Raw genomic sequence first — 23,197 nt, forward strand, 5'->3', positions numbered from 1 at the left:
AAAAGGCTAATGATGGCAATCGGGCGGCTGCGATGCAAAAGGTTGCGTGCTGCGCTCACCCACCAGAACGCAGCACACAACCACTTGCGTCGCTTACAGTTGCCGCTTCCAATCTCGGGCTCGCGCTGCGTTCTGGGGGGTGAGCGATTCTCGGCAATATGTTATTCTGAAATATGAATCCTAATACAGGTGTGACTCCATACATTATGTCACTGAGCCCTCTGTCTTCCTCACAATGCTTGGTTTCTTCATACAGATGAAGAAACCATAAAACCTGTATGTCCTGGGTCAGCTCAGACTTCATGGCCTCTGTGGTAACCATGAGACTGTCCCAGTAAATTAAAGGCCCAACACAAGAGCAAGAACATGCCTTGTTCAGGTCTCTCCAAGGGAAGGCAGAAATCCATCAGAAACATGTGGGGTTTTTTGGTTTTTTGCTTCTGTATGCTTTTCCCCATGGATATTTGTTTTTATTGTGTCCATGACTGCATCACATTATTTATCCCCTGTTGACAAATCCTGCTTAATGCAGGAAAATACTACTTCTCTGTTTCAAGGAATACCTCTCCTCTGCAAAAAGAGAGTAAAACAGACCATCATATGTGTATGCAAACATTGCTGACAATTGACAAATGCATGCTGGACTTCCTTCACCTACACCTGACAATACTGAACATGTACCGAATACCAGAGACCCTTTGATGTCAAAGCATGTCAACCTGGAACTTTTTTGCTCCAGATCAAGCAATGCATACTGCAGGGGCAACTCCTGAAGAAGCTTTTCAACCAGCTGCCTGCAGTAAAATCAGCATGGCAGGATTTAATTTCAGTGATCAAACAGATGGTATTGGAGATCGCAGAAAATGCCTGGAGCACAAGTGACTGGCCCAGTTTATTGGAGTAGAACTGATTACTGAGGATGATTACTTGAGATTCAGTATTCAAACCTAGTAGCATTAATGAAATCCTCATTTGCTGTAGAATTAAAGAGTCACGTGCCCATGAAAGAGCTTTCACTTATGCACTAGGATTCAATATTGCAACAGAACATGTTGTTAAGGTTATGTATTACACAACATACGTGTTGTACCTGACTGGAAGGGAGAGACTACCATGAAAGGGAGATAGCTACCTTTACTCTGTGACCCAGTATGTTATTGTGCCATATGAATGCTATTGTTGGTGTGACTCCATATTTCATGTTTGATTGCAAATGGCCACAACTTCCAAGCAGCCGGCGCCCTAAGCCTTTTTCACAATGCTTAGTTTCTTCATACAGATGGCACATCTTTCACAGTTTCTTGACACATCTTTCACAGTTTCTTGACATCACCAGATGAAGAGACGTGTTTCAATACGGTTGAAAATCAGACATCGAAAAAGTGCAGCAGACAGGATTTCAGGTGCTTCTACAGAGAGGTGACTGAATTAAAGGCAATTTAGGCTTACCAGGAATGTAAGTAAAAACTTTTGTTCATAGAATCCTAAAGTGTAGAGTTCGGAGGGGACCCAAGGGTCATCTAGTTAACCCCTTGCAATGCAGGAATCTCAACAAACGATCCCTGCTTACTTTTGCAAATGTGCTAGTACTTGTGTTATTTGTCAGTTTCTGTGACAGCATCTCTCCCTTTGTGCATGTTTGTGCATACATGCATAAAAACCATGTATGGTCTTTTTTTAAAAAAAATAATAATTGCATTTTCAAAAACAGGAACAGAGAGCATGTTTAACCCCCCCTCCCCCTGTTACAACTTCATACCAAATACAGCCTGTATACGTATACCATATGACTTCCCTTCCACACTTTTCCTGGTTCGTTTGCTTTTCTACTACTCTATGTAACCCACATCTTTTTAAGCATGAAATTTGTTATCAATTATTATTTATACCCCGCCCATCTGGCTGGGTCCCCCCAGCCACTCTGGGCGGCTTCCAACAAAACACTAAAATACAATAACCTATTAAACATTAAAAGCTTCCCTAAACAGGCCTGTCTTTAGATGTCTTCTAAAAGTTTTGCAGTTATTTTTCTCTTTGACATCTGGTGGGAGGGCGTTCCACAGGGTGGGCGCCACTACCGAGAAGGCCCTCTGCCTGGTTCCCTGTAACTTGGCTTTTCACAGTGAGGGAGCTGCTAGAAGACCTTCGGCGTTGGACCTCAGTGTCCAGGCAGAATGATGGGGGTGGAGACGCTCCTTCAGATATACTGGACCGAGGCCGTTTAGGGCTTTAAAGGTCAGCATCAACACTTTGAATTGTGCTCAGAAACGTACTGGGAGCCAATGCAGATCTCTCAGGACCGGTATTATGTGGTTCCGGCGGCCACTCCCAGTCACCAGTCTAGGTGCCACATTCTGGATTAATTGCAGTTTCCAGGTCACCTTCAAAGGTAGTCCCACATAGAGCACATTGCAGTAGTCCAAGCGAGAGATAACCAGAGCATACACCACTCTGGCGAGATAGTCCGCGGGCTGGTAGGGTCTCAGCCTGCCCTGGACACAGAATTGACCTGTGCCTCCATGGACAGCTGGGAGTCCAGAATGACTCCCAGGCTGGACACCTGGTTCTTCAGGGGCACAGTTACTCCAGCAGGACCAGGGAGTCTTCCACACCTGCCGGCCTCCTGTCCCCCCAAAACAGTACTTCTGTCTTGTCAGGATTCAACCTCAATCTGTTAGCCGCCATCCATCCTCCAACCGCCTCCAGACACTCACACAGGACCTACCCTGCCTTCACTGGTTCCAGTTTGAAAGAGAGTTAGAGCTGGGTATCATCCGCATACTGATGAACACCCAGCCCAAACCCCCTGATGATCTCTCCCAGCGGCTGCATGTAGATGTTGAAAAGCATGGGGGAGAGGACAGAACCCTGAGGCACCCCACAAGTGAGAGCCCAGCGGTCTGAACACTCATCCCCCCCCACCACTTTCTGAACACGGCCCAGGAGGAAGGAGTGGAACCACTGTATAACAGTACCCCCCAGCTCCCAGCCCCACTAGATGGTCCAGAAGGATGTTATGGTTGACGGTGTCAAAAGCCGCTGAGAGATCAAGTAGAACTAGGAAAAAGCTCTCACCTTTGTCCCTAGCCCGCCAGAGATCATCGACCAGTGCAACCAAGGCAGTTTCAGTCCCATGATAAGGCCTGAATCCCGACTGGAAGGGATCCAAATGGTCCGCTTCTTCCAGGCATGCCTGGAGCTGTTCAGCAACCACCCGCTCAATCACCTTGCCCAAGAATGGAAGATTTGAGACTGGGTGATAGTTGGCCATCTAAATATGTTTTTTTAAGAAGCGGTTTGATAACCGCCTCTTTCAGCAGGTCTGGGAAGGCTCCCTCACATAGAGAAGCATTCACCACCCAACAAAGCCCATCACTCAGCCCTTCCCAACTAGCTTTTATAAGGATCAAGGAGACAGGTGGTTAGTTTCACTCTTCCAAGCAGCCTGTCCACATCCTCGGAGGTAACAGATTGGAATTGATCCCACATAACTTGACTAGACAGGACTCTAGCACTCTCCCGCCCCGGCCCTGCTCCCATGGTAGAGTCTACCTCTTCCCAAATTTGAGTGACTTTATCTGCAAAAAACTTTGCAAAATCATTGCAGGAGATCATGTGGCCGTACTGGGCCCCGATGTAGCAGGTGGTTCCGCTAAATTGCGAACCACCTGAAAAAGTCTCCTGCTGCTGTTTTCTGCAGATGCAATAGCAGCAGTGAAGAAAGTCTTCTTCGCTGTCACTACCACCACTTGGTAGGCTCGACATTGAGCTCTAACCCGTGTTCAGTCAGCATCAGAATGAGTTATCCACCACTGGTGCTCTAGCTGTCTCAATGATTGTTTCATTGCCCTCAGATCTGTGGGAAACCACAGGCCTGTCTGGGCTCCATGCAATCGGAGAGGGCACTTCAGAGCCAAATAATCAATAGCCCTGGTTAACTCCGCATTCCAGCGGGCCACCAGGGAATCAGCTGAAAGGCCATCAAAATGGGATAAAGCATCCCCCTGTCTTCAGATGACTTAGTAATTTGAAGACAAAAATGTGATGGCTGGGTGCATAGCTGTCAACTTTTCCCTTTTCTTGCGAGGAATCCTATTCGGAATAAGGGAATTTCCCTTTAAAAAAGGGAAACCTTGACAGCTATGGCTGGGTGTTGTGGCATGGTTCCCAATAACCAAAGTGGAAAGAATGTCTAGAGGCAGTGATAACAGGGTTTGGCCTTCAGCATCTGCTATTACCTGGCAGAAGAGCTGTAATCCCACTTTGAAGTGTATCCCAAAATGCTTCCAAACTTCAGCTGTGGCGTAGCGTGGGGGGTGCAGGGGGGCCCGGCCGCACCGGGCGCAACATCTGAGGGTTAGGGTTAGGGGGCGCAAATCCACGGGTTAGGGGGCGTAAATTACTTGCCTTGCCCCGGGTGCTGACAACCCACGCTACGCCACTGCTTCAGCTCCCCATTCTCCCCACCCTCCTTGTTGGGTGTTGTGTTTGCGCCACAGAAATTCAGTCAAGCAGTTAGGTTCAATGTAGGAAACAACCGTGTAGCAAAGAGAGCTTTTACTTCAGGGGCAAAAAGACACACACTATATGTACACGTTCTTTGCAGTTGTTAGAAGAAGTCTTCACTCTCTGAAGACAAGAGGCCATTTCAGATTATAAAGTAATTGCTGAGACAAACTCCACTTAACAAGTGAAAAGTCTAGTGGCTAACGAAGTCCTGCAACTGCCATTTCTGCTGACTCATGGAGAAGTAACTCTTTTTCCACTTTCCTTAACACTTCAGCCATGAAATGAAACCAGCTTGCTTTACAACAAAGAACATGATGATCTTACATTACTAATTTTGTAGATCTCAGCGATGAATGCTGGGGGAAAAAAATATGACTGCTTGGCTAGTTACAGTGGGGAAAATTAGGAAAATATCAAATAGCGTGAGATTGCATGTAATCATGAATGCTTTGGGTTGACAGTTCAAACTGATGTACTGCATTTTCTGTTTTACAGGTAAACAGTGGGGGGAAGATACCATCAAAACTGAGGCAAATTTCATTTGATATATTTATTTCATTGGCATACTCTTCAGCTCTTCTCATCTCTTGTCATACACTTGCTTCAGGTCAGGAAACAATGAGCTGGATTACTCAAATGCTGGAAAACTGGATTAGTGTTACTTATTTGGAAGAATGCCTGAACTCTGTGGTTCACCCTCTGTGGTTATTTATCATTCCCATTTTGCTTTATTCTTTATGGTTATTTTTTTATATAATTTTCTGTGCTGTCTCATTTCTGTTATATATCTACAAGAAGATGAATAACCAGCAAGAAAATGATTTTTATAGCAAATTTTGGGACAAGACAAGGCACGTTATAGCTAAAGTATTAGATACATATGGAAAGATATGGCATGGTGAGTAAAGGTTTCTTTCATACCAATAATTCAGTCTTATCAGCTCCTATACTTTCATAGGACTGAGCATCAGAATTTCAGACTTGAAACACTGGAACAATAGTTGCCACAGTGCATCAGGAGTGTAGCTCTGAACCCACCTCAGTGTCATAAGAGCTACAAGTTTTGGTTGGCTTTGTAAGGATCAAAACAAAGGCATGGATATTTATATATGTAATAAGCCATCCTAAGGAAAAACAAAATATTTTATGAGGTACGTACAAAATCAATACGTATTACAGAAGAAAGGGTGAGTTGGTGGCTGCATAAACACCATACATTTTAATCATATTTAACCCCCCCCCAAACCTGGAGAATGTTGCTTACACTTCACAGAGCTACAATTAGCAAAGCCCTTTAAAAATAGCTTCATGGATTGTCGCAAGAGAAATGTGTTGTGGATACACAGCCAATGTGATTAATATAACATTGTATAGTGAGACCTTGAGCGTGCAATTTTCCTGAGCATGATAAACCACAAGGTAGCTCTGAAACATAAACTATGGTATTTGCCAGCACAGGTTGTGTTAATGGCTACTACTTTAGATGGACACTGCGGGAAATAGGACAGTGTGCTATAGAAGCCTTTGGCGTCATCAACAGGATTCTTCTTATATCCTCCCAGAAAACTGCTAAAAACCCTCCAAGTATTCCTGTTCTCCAGGGACAGTCCCAGATTTACCGAAACCATCCTGGTAGGGTTTCTGATTTGATCCTGGAATGCCCTGCTTTTCCTTAGGATGTTTCTATTTTCATCAGAGAAATGTCAACCTAGTATACAAAAGTTTTTTAACGTTTAATATTTTATATATATGTTGTAAGCCACCTAGAGTGGCTGAGGCAACCCAGTCTGATGGGTGGGGTATAAAGAATACAATTATTATTGTTATATTATTATTATTATTATTATTATTTGATGTGCTTATTTTCATTTGAGAAATGTTGGAGGGTATTTTGATGTTGCTTTAGGAGTTGAAACATAAATCAGAAATACACTACAAAAACTAAGCCTGGGCCTAGCTCTTCCCCAAAGTAGCGCTCTGTACAGAAGAGTAATACTGCCCTTCAAATAAATAAATAAAAGTCTCCAAAACATTTATTTTGATATCATGTTAAATCATCTCAAAGGGTCAAACACACATAAAGTAGATTAAAAGAGCAAAATAACTGAAAGACTGGGCAAAAATGTTTCCATCTGTGTCCAAAAGGAAGCAAGGAATGAATATTCCAGGAGAGAACTCCCCTCCTGCCCCTTAAGTTCTGCGACCACCAAAGAGAAAGTCCTGTTCCTGCTGGAATACATAGCAGAGCTTTGTACCTGATCTTAAATTTCATTCCCCCCCCTTCCAAAACACACTGTTTTCTTCCAATAAAATATTGTGATATTTTATTTACCTTTCAACAACATAATATTTGTTGCCATTTCTATTATTTTCAGGTTATGAAGTAATTGGCTTGGAACATCTCCCTCAAGGACCAGGGATTGTTATTTTTCATCACTCAGTTTCCCTTCTTGGCTATTCTTTCTTTGTAGGCAAAGCTTATAAAGAGAAAGGAAGACTGTGCCATACAGTAGTTCATCACTTCTTGTATAATCTTCCAGGTAAATTATTTAAATTAAAATTGTGCTTTTTTGCTTAAAACATGTGCCAAATATGACATGAAACAATGCTATTAAATATAAAACAATGCTGTAGAATACAAAAACAGTGTATCTGGCAAAAAAACCACAGGTAAATAAAATAGCAGCAACAGGTAAAACTGTAAATTAGTGGATAGGTTCTTTCTCACCAAGTCCCTGCAAGCAAGACAGAATGTAGGATGAATAATTATTTCCAATTCATTTCTTTCTTTCTTAAATTTGTATACTGTCCTTCATCTGAAGATCCCAGGGTGTTTCCCAACACAAACTACACCTTAAGGAAGACTCAGGGCATAGTATTGAAATGAAAATGAAATGAAATATTGTGGACAAAAGGTTATATTTTTAAAAATATAGCAGCCTAAAGGATCTGTAAATTAAATTAAACTAGCCAGATCAATATACAGTTAGTCAGGAGGAAACAGGTCACTCCACTTTTATGGCCATGTTTACAGACAACATTCCCTCAGAGTAAAGGACTAGAAGAAATATGTTCTCCTTGTTCCTAGAATTGTGGGCACATGACTTGACGAGCACAAACCAGTACGTTAGATCTAGCACTTTGCTTAAAAGTGAATATAAAGTTTGAATGCATCAGATTGCCATCTTCCAATGTCCCAGATCTGGTGGGATGCCCATGAGAGCTGCAGCTATGGCTGTACCTATGCGAAAGGAATGCAAACCAAACTGAACTGGATCATAAGCTATGGCTAATTGGGCAGAGAACTGTCCAAACTTCAAATTGATCCTGGGAGAGGAAAAGGTGACCCACACACAGGCCGAGTGGCCAGATAGGCTGCAAGTGCTATCACAGGGCATAAAGGTACATCATGGCAACTCTTGTTCATGACCTTTGAGCCAAAGCCTTCTGGCCCATCTTGGACTGCCTTAGGAGAATGCGTACCAACCCATCTGCGAACTGGACATTCTGGAACAACAAGGCCTGCCCTAGACATAGAAAATAACTCGTAGGCCCAAAGCTCCACGAAAGGCAACCAATGAAAAAGCACGAAACAGCTGTTCTTCCAAAGTGAAAGAACACAGGGACAGCAGCAACAATAGAGCATCTGGTATTATGGGCTTACATTTATCTGGTCTGTTCTGCTCTTGGTCCTAAAGTGGATGGGCCATAGAGGTGGTCCTGATGTCCCTGAACTCCTGGTGATTAGGCAAATATGGCTGCCTGGTACAGGGGGCCAGAGTGGACAAAATGTCCAGTTGAGGTATCAATTGCCAAGGTTTGCTTGGCATCCTCATCAGGTTGTGCACAACCCCCAGTGCCAGCTTGCGTGGCGATTCCCGCCCCCCCCAGTTGGAATAAAATTAAGACACAGGACACCGGAATTTAAGGTTAATGGGCAACAAATGGCCACAACTTTATTGGTCACAGGTAAGAGCGGTATTGGCTTTAGCCATTGGACCTATCAGACTATCCGGGATAAAACCGGAAGGGATTGAACACCAATGGGGGAGCCCCCAAGATGCACATCCCTAGGCGATCCCCGAGGGGGTCACCGCTCGGGAGCGTGCTTTAGGCCCTAGCCTCCATAGGTTTCGGATGAGGCAACGCCCCCCGGAATCCTTTACGAACTACCCTTCATCATTTGGGGGAGGTGATGGGGCTCCCCCCCAACTCATCTGCATAATAATACCCCTACCAAGGCCAATGCTTTGCATACAATTTGACCCTGGATATCACTCCCAAACCATTTCTATCCTCAGCAGCATATTCAACTGGAGTTCGGTTCCAACAGCAACTCCTGATGCCAGAATTCGAAGAAAGTGGGACAAGGGGCATGTGACCATGTCCTTTTTTCGTGATCTCTTGTAGGCATTTGATGCCATTGATTATGGCATTGTCCTGGACTGTCTCTAAGGAATGGGAATTGGGGGCACTGTATTACCATGGTTCCAATCCTATCTTTAGGACCGATTCCAGGGAGTAGCACTATGTTATGGGATGCTGCAGGGAGTGGGCAATAGAAGTTTTGGGGAGAGGTACCATCAGTATGCTGATGACACTCAGCTCTCTTTCTCCATCGCATCTGAATCATGAGAGCCTGTGCATTCCGTGGGCCATTGCCTGGATGCAGTGGTGAAATGGATGAGGAAAAAGAAGTTGAGCTTGGATCTTGCAATGTCCGACAAATTGGTCAGTTGCTTGTTCTGGATAGGTTTGCACTCCCCTTGAAGGAGCAGGTTTGCCGTTTGAAGGGCTTCTGGATCCAACTTTGTTCTGGAAGGCTCAGTTGAGGACCCTCTGTCTTTTCTAGGCCTAAGTACCGTAATTTCAGGGTAATCAGGAGACGAAAAGACAGCTACAGGAAACAACAAGACATTTACACTGATCAGTGCCCAGAGCTCCAGCAGTAGGTCAGCTAGGTCATGGGCTGTTAGGGCAGATCCAGTCTGGTCCTGTTGGGCCCCAAAATCAGTCATTATTAAAGATGGAAGTGTCTTACTGGGAAGAACAATGCAAAGTATGGGAAACTACTTGAGAGTATGTTCACTAGCAAGCTTCCTGTGAACAATTCACTGTATTCAAACATACTTCGTGGCAACTGGGATGGAGTGGGGGCTACAGCTACGGAAAAGGGCAGAAGCACACGTACATGCCCATGGCTTTCATAGCAAGCCCAACCTATTAAGCAATGTGCAGTGATCCCAGGAAGTATGCCTCCCCCAAACACATGGTCAATCAAGCACTCTCACACACCGTTTTTATGCCCCCACGTGACACTGCAAGCAAACACTTGTGGCATCATTTCAACACAGTGTTCATGGAACCTCCACTGCAACTTCCCCCACATCATCTTCCTCTGCATGCACACAGCAGCCACACCAGGAAACTATGACACCACACATAGGTCAATTTTAAAAATAAAGCAAAAGAAGTGAGGTGAGAGCCCAAACAGGCCCAGTAGCACAGAGAGTTCTGTTGGGGGGCATTCCACTGGGTAAATTAATGGAGCATCTAACCCCCTGTCTGGGTGAAAAGATGGGCTGCTGCTGGTGGAGGCAGGTTTCCACCAGCAGGTTCCTCTCTCTTCTCTTCTCTTCTCTCTCTCTCTCTCTCTCTCTCTCTCTCTCTCTCTCTCTCTCTCTCTCTCTCTCTCTCTCTCTCTCTCTCTCTGTATCTGTCTATGTGTGAATGTCCACTGTATCCAAAACCCAAGCAGCAAATAAGGATTGAAGATTGAAGATTGTCTGGCAAGGCACTAAGGTGTGTATCAGGCACCCCCAAACTTGGCCCTCCAGCTGTTTTGGGACTACAATGCCCATCATCCCTGACCACTGGGAGTTGTAGTCCCAAAACCACTGGAGGGCCGAGTTTGGTGATGCCTGGGCTGTATTTTTATCACGATGCAAACTTGAATATCAATCTATTGTACTAGAGACTTGACTTGAGGAACACTTGTCCAAAAGGTGGTCACCTCAGCACTCAGCCTCACTCTATGAGCCAGAACATGTGAGCAAAAGGGGAACTAACATAAAGTCCCCCTTCCATGAAATCCTAGTTGATCAGTAATCTTTTGAATGAAGACACTTGTATAGTATCCACACTATTTCCTAAATGAGAGCTATATAAAATGCATTTTTCTATTTGGGGCTTTCTTTTAGGGACAAAGATCCTTTGTGATGTGCTCTTATTGAGAGATTTCAAGAAAGCTGAATGTTTGGAAATTCTGAAGAAAGGCCATTTACTGGGCATTGCACCTGGTGGAGTTAGAGAAGCATATTTTAGTAAAGACTACAGTTTAATGTGGGGTAACCACACAGGTTTCGCTCGGCTAGCTTTGGAGGCAAAAGTGGTGAGTGATCTTTGGGCAATTTGCATTGTCCTCACAATTATCCTGGATATGACATACTGTGTTGACATCCTTGATTTGTGGTTCGAGGGCCCGACCCCCGCGAAGTGAAATGAAGACACAAGGACACATGATATAAGGTTAATGGGCTAGAAAAGGCCACAACTTTATTGATTACAGCAATGAAAAGGTATTGGCTTAGGCATTGGATCGAAACAAGTGGGTTTATTCACCAGGGGTTCATCACCTGTTGATGCTAATTCAACTATAGGCTCACCCCTGCTGTCACCGCGGGTCGTGCCATGGCCTCCCGCCAAGCAGGCATCGGACAGAATACACGACCGCCAGATTCCTTTAACGGAATACCCCTAAAAATTGAAGGCATAGGCGATGGCCACACCTAGCACTTCGACACACCACAACACATTATTCCAATGCCTAACCTACCCACCAATACCACAAAAGTTGTGACGATTGCTACGAGGTAGGCGAAAAAACCAAAAAGCCTAGTGCCAAATGGAAAAACTCCTACCAGGCCCCCCAGGCAACCAGGGCGACCAACCTAAGGTCCATAGCAAGGCCAATGACCTAAGCCCTAACTAAAAGGGAGTGGAGGGTGGGTGACTCGTGATGGGACGACGACGAGGAATGAGGCCAGGGAAAGGCTGACGCTGCAGCAAAAGGCTGCTGAACACGCCCCCACCGCGGCACCTGGTTGGGTGGCCACCGGGGGGGGGGCGTGAGCACCAGCCAGGTGAGCTGGAGGCAGGGGCAACGCCCCCTGCTGGGCGGTGCTCGGGCTCCCGCCCACAACCACTCCCCTCTCTTTCAGGGAGGAGAGTCTTTGTGGTTCGAGGGCCCGACCCCCGCGAAGTGAAATGAAGACACAAGGACACATGATATAAGGTTAATGGGCTAGAAAAGGCCACAACTTTATTGATTACAGCAATGAAAAGGTATTGGCTTAGGCATTGGATCGAAACAAGTGGGTTTATTCACCAGGGGTTCATCACCTGTTGATGCTAATTCAACTATAGGCTCACCCCTGCTGTCACCGCGGGTTGTGCCATGGCCTCCCGCCAAGCAGGCATCGGACAGAATACACGACCGCCAGATTCCTTTAACGGAATACCCCTAAAAATTGAAGGCATAGGCGATGGCCACACCTAGCACTTCGACACACCACAACACATTATTCCAATGCCTAACCGCCACCCGAGCCAAAGGCTCGCCGCCAATACCTTCAAAGCTGCAACCAATCCCAGATGCTTTTGCTGACACTAGCTACCAAATGTCGTTCCCCAGATCCGATAAGTGGACGCCGTCAATCCGGTATAAAGCTTGTTCGCCGGTCCGGATACGGTCATGATAAATGACTCAGCCATACATAAAGCGCACCCAACGGGCTACCGCCCGATTTACGAGTTTCCTGGTTCTTTCAATGGCCATATAGCTTTGCGCACCGCGCCAAACAGTTCTTTTCAGGAAGGAGGACCAGAACACCGTTGTTCTGGGACACAAGGCTGCAAATGCATTCAAGTCTCTTTTTATGCTCCACAACACGTCCACACTCCTTCTGTTAGCGAGGTCATTCTCCTTTTTTTTTTTTTAAGGACTCGTGATGGGACGACGACGAGGAATGAGGAATGAGGCCAGGGAAAGGCTGACGCTGCAGCAAAAGGCTGCTGAACACGCCCCCACCGCGGCACCTGGTTGGGTGGCCACCGGGGGGGCGTGAGCACCAGCCAGGTGAGCTGGAGGCAGGGGCAACGCCCCCTGCTGGGCAGTGCTCGGGCTCCCGCCCACAACCACTCCCCTCTCTTTCAGGGAGGAGAGTCTTTAGCATCCTCCATAGCTGAGGATGGCAAATATCGTGTTTCAGGGTCAAATGAGATCTGGAAAGCCATTGATTCCCCACCCCTGCTTTTTTAAAAAAGCTACTGAAATCAATAACGTTTAATAAGAAAAACAACTTTTTTCTTCTTACTCTCTTCAATTCCTCAAAATCTGGGGGGCAGCTTGTGAATTTTCTTCATCTGAGATATTTGAATAGATCTGCCAGGAATTCTGAAGTCAATCACGTCTGGCTTGTCATTAATGCCAGATGTGAATCATTCCTTCTAGTCTTTAACAAAAATTAAGGTGGAATGGTTGGGGTGAAGTAATTAACCAGCTCTCACCTTTCTGTTATTGTTTATTTCCTATTTTGTTCTTTTAGCCCATCATCCCTATATTTGCACAAAATGATTCTGAAGTGTCCAGGACCTTTGGAAATACAAGTGAGTTAAATTTATTATGTTCCTTGGTTGATCAAGATATCTAATTTCAGGCAAAATACATTTTAATAATATACAATGGTGTTTTTTAAAAAATGAATATCTATTTCCTACCTACTCTCAAAATGCCAACTAATTTCAAATTTGATATGGGGTCGCATTCTTTCAGAATATTTTTATAGAAATTCCCCCTCCAAATTTTTTTTTATAAATACATAGTTAACAAATAAAAAAAATAAAAAAAATCCTCCCAGTAGCACCTTAGAGACCAACTAAGTTAATTATTGGTATGAGCTTTCGTGTGCATGCACACTTCTTCAGACAGCTGTTTCGACTACAGCAGATCAACACGGCTGTAACTATACAACCTGTAACTATACAAATAAATACTTTAATAACCTGCCTGGAATAAAAATAAAAAAGAAGAAAAGGGAAATAGGGAAAAGTGTACATATCAACGTACATAGAATAGAAAAGGATATAAAAAAAGAAAAGAAAAATAAACGAACAAAAATTAAGCAAGTTTAACTCTGTCGAAATAATAACTTAGACTGCCTTAAGACCTCTTTCCTAAAAAAATTCTATTTGATATGATTTAACCCTATAATAGTATTTCTTATATATAGTGACCTTCAGTATGGGTTGAATCTCTTTACTTATTTGTTATTGATGTTGGCTTCCTTCTGCCTCATTATGATTTCAATTCAAATTAGTTTACTTTCCCCCTTGTATTTAATATTTTATCCTCATCTTGGTATGAGGAAACAGTATGTCACTATTGGTGGAGTTATTCAAGACACAACCAAGTCTTAGTAGTATAACCTTGTTTCATTAAATAATTGTTGAAACATTCCCATTCTTTTTTGACTTTGTCTGCTGATTTGTTTCTTATTGATTCCGTCATTTTCGTTAGTTCCAAGTACTCGTAGAGTTTTAACTGCCATTCCTCTCTTGATGGGATAAATTCGCTCTTCCAATACTTAGCCACTAGCACTCTAGATGCAGTCACTGTGAATAGGAATATTCTCTTGCTTAGTTTTGGGATGCTATTTGTTAAGATCCCTAGTAAGATTGCTTCTGAGGGTTTTTGTAATAGAAATTTTAATATTTTTGTTAATTCCTTGTAGGTTGTGTCCCAGATTTTTTGATTCCTGGACACATCCACTACATATGGAAAAAGGTTCCCTCATATAATTTGCATCTCCAACATTTATTATCATAATTTAAGTCATGTGGAGAATTTTGAAGGGGTTAAATACCAGCTAAATTGCATTTTTATAAACTTTTCTTTAATTAAGCAACATGCTGTGAATCTTAGATTCTTTCTCCACAGCTCTTCCCATTTTTTGTAATTCTATAGGATAACCCAGATCTTGCACTCACTTTAGTATCTCTTCTTTTACTTCTGGAACTGCAAATCCACCTCTGTCTCTAATCTCTGTTAGTAATTTTATTCCAGGTTTTTTACACTGCCAAATGAATGTTGCCAGATCTTTTTGCCAATCTTTAAAACATTTAACCCCACTGATTATTGGTAATGTTTGGAATAGGAGTAACATCTTTTGCAGCACTGTCATTTTAATTATGGACATCCCGCCCCACAGTGACAGATTTAACCTCCCCCAAATCTCTAAATCTTTTTTTATTTCTTTCCATTTTTTTTTACAAAATTGTAATTTTAGAGGTTTATATTTTTTGTTGTGATCCAGATGCCTAGGTATTTCACCTTATTTGTTATTTTTAATCCTGTTTTAGTTTCCAATCCTCTTTTTTCTTCTTCACACATGTTTTTCACGAATAATTTTGTTTGGTCTTTGTTTAGTTTAAAGCTGAGACTTTCCTGAATTCATCCATTTTTGTCAGTGTTTCTAATATGCTCTCTATTGGGTTCTCGGTGGTTATGATGATGTAATCTGCAAAGGCTTTGAGTTTATAATATCTGTTGCCCAAATAAATACCTTTTATTTTTGGTTCTTTCCTTATAGCTGTTACTAATGTTTCTAATATGGTGATAAATAAAAGTGGCGAGAATGGACAGCCTTGTCTAGTCCCGTATTCAATGTTAAATGTTTTCGTTAGTTCATTATTTATGATTAATTTTGCTTTCTGGTTATTATATATTGCCTTGATTCTGCAATATATTTTATTTCCTAATTTCATTGCATCAATGGTGTTCAACAAGAAATCCAATGATACATGATCAAATGCATTTTCAGCGTCCATTAACATCATTGCTGATCTTTTATTCCCACCTACCCCCAAATATTCTAATAAATTGATAATTGTTCTTGTATTGTTATATATTTGTCTTACCGGGAGGAAGCCAGCCCGGTCTTCATTAATTATTCTATTTAATATTTTTTTAATCTGTATGCCTGTATGTAAGTATTCCTGTAAAAAATTTGTAATCCAAATTTAGTAATGAAATTGGTCTATAGTTTTTGGTATTCATCAGATCTGCTCCTTGTTTTGGGATCAAGGTTATTAAGGCTTCTTTCCATGACTCCGGTGTCTTCCCATTCTCTAATATATTGCTCATAATCTTTTTCAGGGTTGGAAGTACGGCCTCTTCTAGTTTTTTAAATAATAACTAATTGAAATTCCATCTGGGCCCGGAGATTCCCCAACTTTTGTTTGTTTTTCACTACTTGTAGTATTTCTTCTATTTTGATAGTTGAATTTACATATCTATGTTCCTCTTCTAATATTACGAGTAATTTGTTTTGTTATAGATAATCATTTATTTTATTCTCATCTTTATCTTCTGATTTGTACAGTTTTTTATAATAATTTACAAAGCACTGTTTTATTTTTTCTGGGTCTACTATCTCTTCCCCTTGATCCCCCTATAATTTTATCTTTTTGCCTTTTCTTTATTAACCGGGTTAACATCCTGCCAAGTTTGTTGGCTGATTCAAAGCTTTTTTGTCTCATCCATTTGATATGGGGTCACATTCTTTCAGAATCTTTTCCCTTTCATACACAGGGTTGGCAAGATGTGTATATGAGAAAACTCGATCTTTACTCCTTCCTGTATATGGAGGGTTTCTAGTGAAATTGAGGACATATATTGGAGAACCCATCCCATATGATCCAAATATAACTGCCAAAGAGCTGGCTGAAAAAGTAAGTACCAGGAAATATAAAACAGAATAATCTTTCCTATTGTTTTTTCACTTTCTCAGTTCTAAATTGTATTCTGCATACTGGCTTCTCATTCTGTATGACCCAGAGCTAGGTTTCATTATATATATTTTTGTGCATTATATTGATCACTCAGCTTTTCCTCTGCTTAACTTGTTGAGACTAATTAAATGCCCTCTGAGCTACCAGCTTTGAATGCCCAACACATTTTTAAATATAGAATCATAGAATCTTAGAGTTGAAAGGGACCCAAGCGTCATCTAGTCTACTCCTCTGCAATGAAGGAATATCAGCTAAAGCATCCATGACAGATGGCCATCCAGCCTCTGCTTAACCTCGTACCAACGGGACCGCCTCTCTTGGTATGCCCCACGGAGGACCTTGTGGTCTGCAAATAACAACATCCTAAAGATTCTGGCCGCCAAGGAGATCAGACTGGCCTCGACCAGAGCCAGGGCGTTTTTGGCCGTGGCCCCGGCCTGGTGGAACGCTCTCTCACAAGTGACTAGGGCCCTGTGGGATTTGACATCTTTCTGCAGGGCCTGCAAGACGGAGCTGTTCTGCCAGGCCTTTGGTCAGGGTTCCGTCTGACTCATTTTCTCCTTGTATAAGAACAAGCATGAAAAATAAAGAAAAAGAGATAAAGGGAATTACATTAGGCAAGGATGTTTTCAAAATTAGAGCTTTTGCGGATGATATTATATTAACAACTGAGGAGCCAGAAAGCAGTTTAATGAAAGCATTGAGGATAATGAATGAGTTCGGGAAAGTAGCAGGCTTCAAAATAAATATGTCAAAAACAAAACTTATGGTAAAAAACATACAGGAATTAGAAAAGAACAAATTACAGAAGAAATTAGGTTTGGAAATTGTTACAAAACAAAAGCAAAACATTTATGTATAGAATTGACGATGAAAAATATTAATCTATTTTGAAACAATTATGAAAAAGCCTGGAAGGAAATTAGAAGAGATCTAGAAACCCGGAGTAGATTAAAGCTGACATTAATGGGGAGAATATATATATAATTAAGATGAATGATTTACCCAAAATGATATATATGTTCCAAACAATACCAATAATAATTAAAGAAAATTGTTTTGATGAATGGAGAAAATATCTAACAAAATTCATATGGCAAACCGAAAAACCACACATAAAGTATAAACTATTAACAGATAAAAGGGAGAGAGGAGGACTCGCATTACCAAATTTAAAATTATACTATGAAGCAGAATGTCTGGCATGGCTAAAAGAATGGATTATATTGGAAAACACTAGTATTTTAAATCTAGAAGGTTTTGACAATAGGTATGGATGGCACGCCTACCTAGCGTACAAGACGGTTAAGGTACATAATGGCTTCAAAAATCTTAGTCCCTTTATGGATCTCTCCATTAGAAGCCCATGCAGTTAAAAAACTCAATATGAATCCAAACTGGGTAACATATAGACAAATACTGGAAGAAGACCAAGGAAAGTTAAAATTTAAAACATATGAAGAATTAAAACAATATGGGATGGATAATTGGCAATATATACAATTTAAAAGTCTGTTCAGGGGAGACTGTTGAACTGACAAAACAGCTCTCACTCTCAGAAAGCTCTTCCTGATGTTGAAGTGGAATTTCCTTTCTTGCAACTTGAAGAGTGGCCATGGAAACCCTGTCAGATGGGTGGAGTATAAATTAAAAACATGATGATGATAATGATGATTATAAGGCATTGGTTTGAGTCCTTCCCTGCAGAGCAGGAGAAAATAAGCTTACTCTATCTTCTATGTGACAGCCCTTAAGATATTTAAAAATGGCTATCATAACGCTTCTCAGTCCCCTCTTTTTCAGGCTGAAAATACCCAGCTACTTTCACTGTTGCTCATAAGGTTTCCTTTCCAGACCCTTAATATTCATGGTTGCTCTCGTCTCCCCGAAGAACTATCTGCTTTCATTCTTGCTTCACCCTCTCCTTCCCCACATCTAGTTCTGGCTTTTGGTTGCTTGTTTGAACGGGCGGAGAAGTAATTTATTTTTGTGGCTGTGTGTGTGTGTGTGGGGGGGGGGGTTGATTCCTTGGTTGTCCTGTGGTTCCTTTCTTTTATTTCACATTGTTGGGATGCAGTCATTGTCATTTGACAGTGGTGTGGTTTGTTTGTTCCTACTGCGTTAAATCTGTACAGATGAGAAAGTTGTGGAGAGAAAGATTAGCTTTACTGAGGGATTATTATGTTAAGGGTGCCCTTTAGGGACCTGCCAAGGCAGTATGCCTAGTAGGACTTGCATAGGTCCTCTTAGGCCTGGTACATGCATTTTGGCTGAACACTGCAGAGCAGGGCCTGGGTGAGCATTATGGGTTCATGCTCAAGGTTCAATATGCAAGGAGACAGTAATTTCCTCCCTATCCTTTGCTGGGGAGCCAGTTGCATATGCCTTAGGATCTGGAGAGATGGTTTCCTGCCACAATTAGCTAAAAACCCTTATCTGCCCTTACTTCTGATCCCAGAAAGAAATTACATATTGTGCTTCTTTAGCTGGAAAAAATGTTGTTGTTGTTTTTAATGCTACTGGGGCTGACTCCTTTAGCTTTCTCCTATTCCTTTAGCTATAACATAATGTATTCCTTTGTTTTTGTTTTTTTCAACAGACCAAGACTGCATTTGAAAATCTTCGGGATAGACACCAAAAAATGCCAGGAAGTATATTAAGAGCTCTTTCAGAACGATTTGATAAGGGTGACAAAGCTAACTAGTCCATATAAAACATACCATAGTTCTGTAATTGGAAAATTTAATAATTATGTAATTAAAACCAAATAAACATACAGAGAATTGTACTGGATTGTATATGACTTATTTGGAAGGATTGGTAGCTCAGTAGCTCAGCACCTCCTGTCTATGCAGAAGTTTTCGAAGAGGTGCAAGTCCTTTCTTGCCCTATCCTGCAAGACTCCCAGAATGCCCCCTTTTGAGGACTTACACTGCTAGAGTCAGAATCAAAGTGTGTAATGGGAGGGTGGATGTTTAATTGAAACATGAAATAATGTTACACCTGAAAGAGTAATCCCTATAAATCAGCTGCATTAAAACAGTGACAATTCTTTTATATTTGTAAAAGGCATTTTCTGCTAGTTATCCATTTTTATTTCCAAAAAGGACTTTTTGCCAGGTTGTTAATTCCATGAGTGAGTGAATTCAGCAATGGAGTCTGGATTCCCACCATCCCCCAAGTTTCCCCATGGCCATATACTCTCAATTTTAGACTGTTTTCTCCTTCAGTTTTTTACTGGAGAGAGAGAGAGAGAGAGAGAGAGAACCAACCCCCCCCCCCCCCAGGGCAAGGTTAGAAACCCAGATATAAAAACTCAGAGCCAAATGGGACCTTAAACATGTGGTTGCCACTACAACATGTCTCTTAGTTTTTCTGGGGCATCTTCAAGACACACCAGGGTGCCATGGCCTTACACATTCACAGTGCTGACTATTTACTATTTACTGCTATTTACTCACATGTAGGCCTAGGCAATGTATCAATACATCGCCTGGGACTGGTATAAGGGGCAGACTATGATGGCAGTGGTGCCTCGCAAGACGAAATTAATCCGTTCCGTGAGGCTCTTCATATAGCGGTTTTTCGTCTTGCGAAGCAAGCCCATTGACAGCTTAGAGGATTAGCGCTATTAGCGGTTTAGAGGCTTTTAGCGGTTTATCAGCTTAGCGGATCAGCTGATAAGCAGCTTAGCTGCTTAGAAAAAGGGGTTGAAAAGGGGAAAAAAAACCTGCAGGGACTCGCAAGACATTTTCATCTTGCGAAGCAAGCCCATAGGGAAATTCGTTTTGCGAAGCGCCTCCAAAACGGAAAACCCTTTCGTCTAGCGGGTTTTCCGTCTTGCGAGGCGTTTGTCTTGCAGGGCACCACTGTATTGCTGGTGAAACCGCCACATACTGAGTCCCTCTGCTACCAGCGCCAAGGTAGAAACAAACTGCAGCCGGGTGCTGGAGGCAGAGGGACTCAGAAGGATGAGTGAAACCTCATTGTCTGCTCTCATACTGGCCAAGGGAGAAAGAAGCTGCATAGGCGAAACAGTTGCTCCTTCCTCTGCCTCTTTAAACTGCTTGGCTGAGACCGTTGCCCTCACCTCACCCAAGCAGTTTTATACAGCCCCCAACCCACCACTGATTGCAGGAGCTGAGCCAGCAGCGGGGTGGGGGCTCCATTAAGGTGCTCCCCCTTCCCAGCTGAGAAGGTGTCAAAGTGGGTTTATCACCAAACCACAATGTTCAAAACCCAACACCACCCAGCCCTAATCAGGAGCAAGTTCTCCTGTGCAAAAGGAAGCTTACTCCCAGGTAAATGTGTAGGAGGTTTAAAGGCCTCATTTTTTCTTGAGGGCACAGAAATTAATAGCTTGGTTTGTATATCACTTTAAACCATAAAAACAAATTATAGGGCAATAGCATGCAGCAGGTATTGAAAGTCCAATTTATCATGTTATCTGAACCTGGGCTAGCGGTTTCTTTCATGCCAATAGTTTGGCATCAATGTTTATGCACATTGGGCCAATGTAAGTCGCTTAGGGTTGCTTTGGGCAAGATAAAGCAACTAACAAATCTAATAAACAAACAAACAAATGTAAACAAACAGTAATAAATAAATAAATAAATAAATAAATAAATAAATAAATAAATAAATGGTACTTACTAAGGGAGAGATTTGGATCACAAATGAACCCACCCTGCCCGTTCTTGGGGCTGGAGTATCTGCTGGAGGGGACATTTCCTAGTTGCAGATATTCACCTTATCTTCCTTCAAGATCCTCAGAGTATTAGCAACATTATACAGATGGTCAACAAGGCCAGGAGTGTGTCCTATCTTGGCCACTTGGTTACCGGTACATTCATGGCAATGAGGCCAGCAGCACCCAAGCAACAAAGAGCTTACTTTTCTGTGCTGGGCCAAGTGCCTGTGGTTCCTCAGCACCACCCAGCAGAAGTCCCCCCAAGGGGGCATTCTGGGGGAGGCCTGAAGTGGATCTCCCCTTCACAATAGGAAAAGCACTGCTAGGGAGGAGTTGCACTGGTGTTAAAAGGAGCTTCACAGTCTTTCAGATGAGTCTGCGGTTGCAGGCAAGGCTGCCTCAAACTGTTTGCGCCTACATACTTAAGCATACTTAAGAACATTAGAACATTTACAAAACTAACCAGGGATTGTTTCCTGAGATTCCTGCAGTGCGAGGCGTTAACTAGATCAGTGTTTCCCAACCTTTTTTGGGCAAAGGCACACTTGTTTCATGAAAAAAATCTCGAGGCACACCACCATTACAGCCCCGTGACGTCAGCGCGCAGCGTCACGCCGGGAGGGACGCAGGAAAGTGTAAGATTCAATTTTTTCCCCTCCCCCTTGCCTTCCTTCTGTGCCAACCGCCAAAAAGCCAAGAATCGCGGGACCGCCGGCGGAGGGGGGGAGGGCGAGCGGAGGCAGCGGCGAGCCCCGTTCCTCCCCATCCGCCCCATTCCGTGCAAGGAGCGCGAACAGGTGTGAGAAGGGGGTCAAACCTGCGGGTCGGCGCCGGGGAACCTCCAAGCTTTGGGGGTGGGGGGGAGGAGGCAGCAAAGCAAGGCAGGAAGGAGAGCACGGCTTGGCGAAGTACTCGGCGGCGAAGTCCAGCAGGTCCGGCGGCCGGTGCCGCAGCACCTCCACCGTGTAGCCCTGCAGCAGCTCAGTCAGACCCGGCGGGATCTCGATGCTCATCTTGTAGCCGAGGCGCGTGGGAGACTCAACGGACGGGCCCGGGAGAGAGAGAGAGACAGAGAGAGACACACGACGGAGAGAGAGCGGGAGTCCCTGCTCGCCGTCGCCACCGCTACAACTACTGTGGCGGTTGGTCGTGGTCGTCGCCGCTGCCGCCGCCGCCCACCTCTATCTCTCCCCCTCAGCTTTCTACGCGGGCCTCGAGCCGGAGGTGGGGTGTGGCCGCCGCCGCTTTCTCCGCCTCCACGTCCTGCCTCCTCCTCCTCGAGCCCTCCGTCAGCCCTGAGGGAACCGCCGCGCTCGCGCCGCCGCTCTCTGACACGCGAGAAAGAGAAAGGAACGGAGCGGCGGGGTAGTCGGGGGAAGGAGGGGCCGGAATGGAAGCGCAAGGCGAGCTGCGCATGCCCAGCAGGAAGCGGCGGAGAACGCCACAGAGAGAGAGAGAGAGAAGCAAGGGAGGGTGGGGAGTGGGCGGGAACACGCTTCATGCGTCACAATAATGGACAAGAGGCGCTTGAGGGATAGATTAGGACCTAATTTGACTTTTACCAAAAAAAAAATCTTTCGAATTTTCCCCGCGGCACACCAGGCAATGTCTCGCGGCACACTAGTGTGCCGCGGAACACCGGTTGGGAAACACTGAACTAGATGACCCCTGGGTCCCTTCCGAACTCTACACTTTAGGATTCTATGAACAAAATTTTTTACTTACATTCCTGGTAAGCCTAAATTGCCTTTAATTCAGTTACCTCTCTGTGAAAGCACCTGAAATCCTATCTGCTGCACTTTTTCGATGGCTAATTTCCAGCCGTATTGAAACACATCTCTTTATGTAGTGGTGTCAAGAAACTGTGAAAGGTGTGCCATCTGTATGAAGAGACCAAGCATTGTGAAAAAGGCTTAGGGCGCCGGCTGCTTGGAAGTTGTGGCCATTTGTAATCAAACATGAAATATGGAGTCACACCTACAATAGCATTCATATTGCACAATAACATATTGGGTCACAGAGTAAAGGTAGCTATCTCCCTTTCATGGTAGTCTCTCCCTTCCAGTCAAGTACAATATGTATGTTGTGTAATACACAAACTGAACAACATGTTCTGTTGCAATATTGAATCCTAGTGCATAATTGAAA

The 23,197-nt window shown here is 43.4% G+C and overlaps 2 protein-coding genes across 7 annotated transcripts in view; one reads left to right on the forward strand and one right to left on the reverse strand.

The window, feature by feature from the left end:
- Positions 1–1,311: 1,311 nt before the first annotated feature.
- LOC309373418 (DGAT1/2-independent enzyme synthesizing storage lipids-like) overlaps positions 1,312–23,197 on the forward strand; it is a 30,251-nt gene continuing 8,365 nt past the window's right edge. Inside the window, exons 1-8 of one of the 6 annotated variants that reach the window (XM_081917624.1) lie at positions 1,312–1,456; positions 4,607–4,750; positions 5,005–5,407; positions 6,885–7,049; positions 10,710–10,900; positions 13,116–13,176; positions 16,160–16,299; positions 18,959–19,147. In XM_081917624.1, the coding sequence (XP_081773750.1) occupies positions 5,128–5,407; positions 6,885–7,049; positions 10,710–10,900; positions 13,116–13,176; positions 16,160–16,299; positions 18,959–19,063 (942 nt within the window). In that variant the 5' untranslated portion in view covers positions 1,312–1,456; positions 4,607–4,750; positions 5,005–5,127 and the 3' untranslated portion in view covers positions 19,064–19,147. The other 5 variants (XM_081917622.1, XM_081917626.1, XM_081917623.1 and 2 more) reach the window with 5 other exon arrangements.
- Positions 12,040–23,197, reverse strand: part of LOC309374806 (DGAT1/2-independent enzyme synthesizing storage lipids-like) — a gene marked incomplete at its 5' end in the record, with an annotated part of 204,787 nt that continues 193,629 nt past the window's right edge. The window contains one exon of the mRNA XM_081919986.1: positions 12,040–12,063. The remainder of the gene's footprint in view (positions 12,064–23,197) is intronic.

The sequence above is a fragment of the Podarcis melisellensis genome (assembly GCF_964234715.1).
Source record: "Podarcis melisellensis genome assembly, chromosome: 7".
Lineage (NCBI taxonomy): Eukaryota > Metazoa > Chordata > Lepidosauria > Squamata > Lacertidae > Podarcis > Podarcis melisellensis.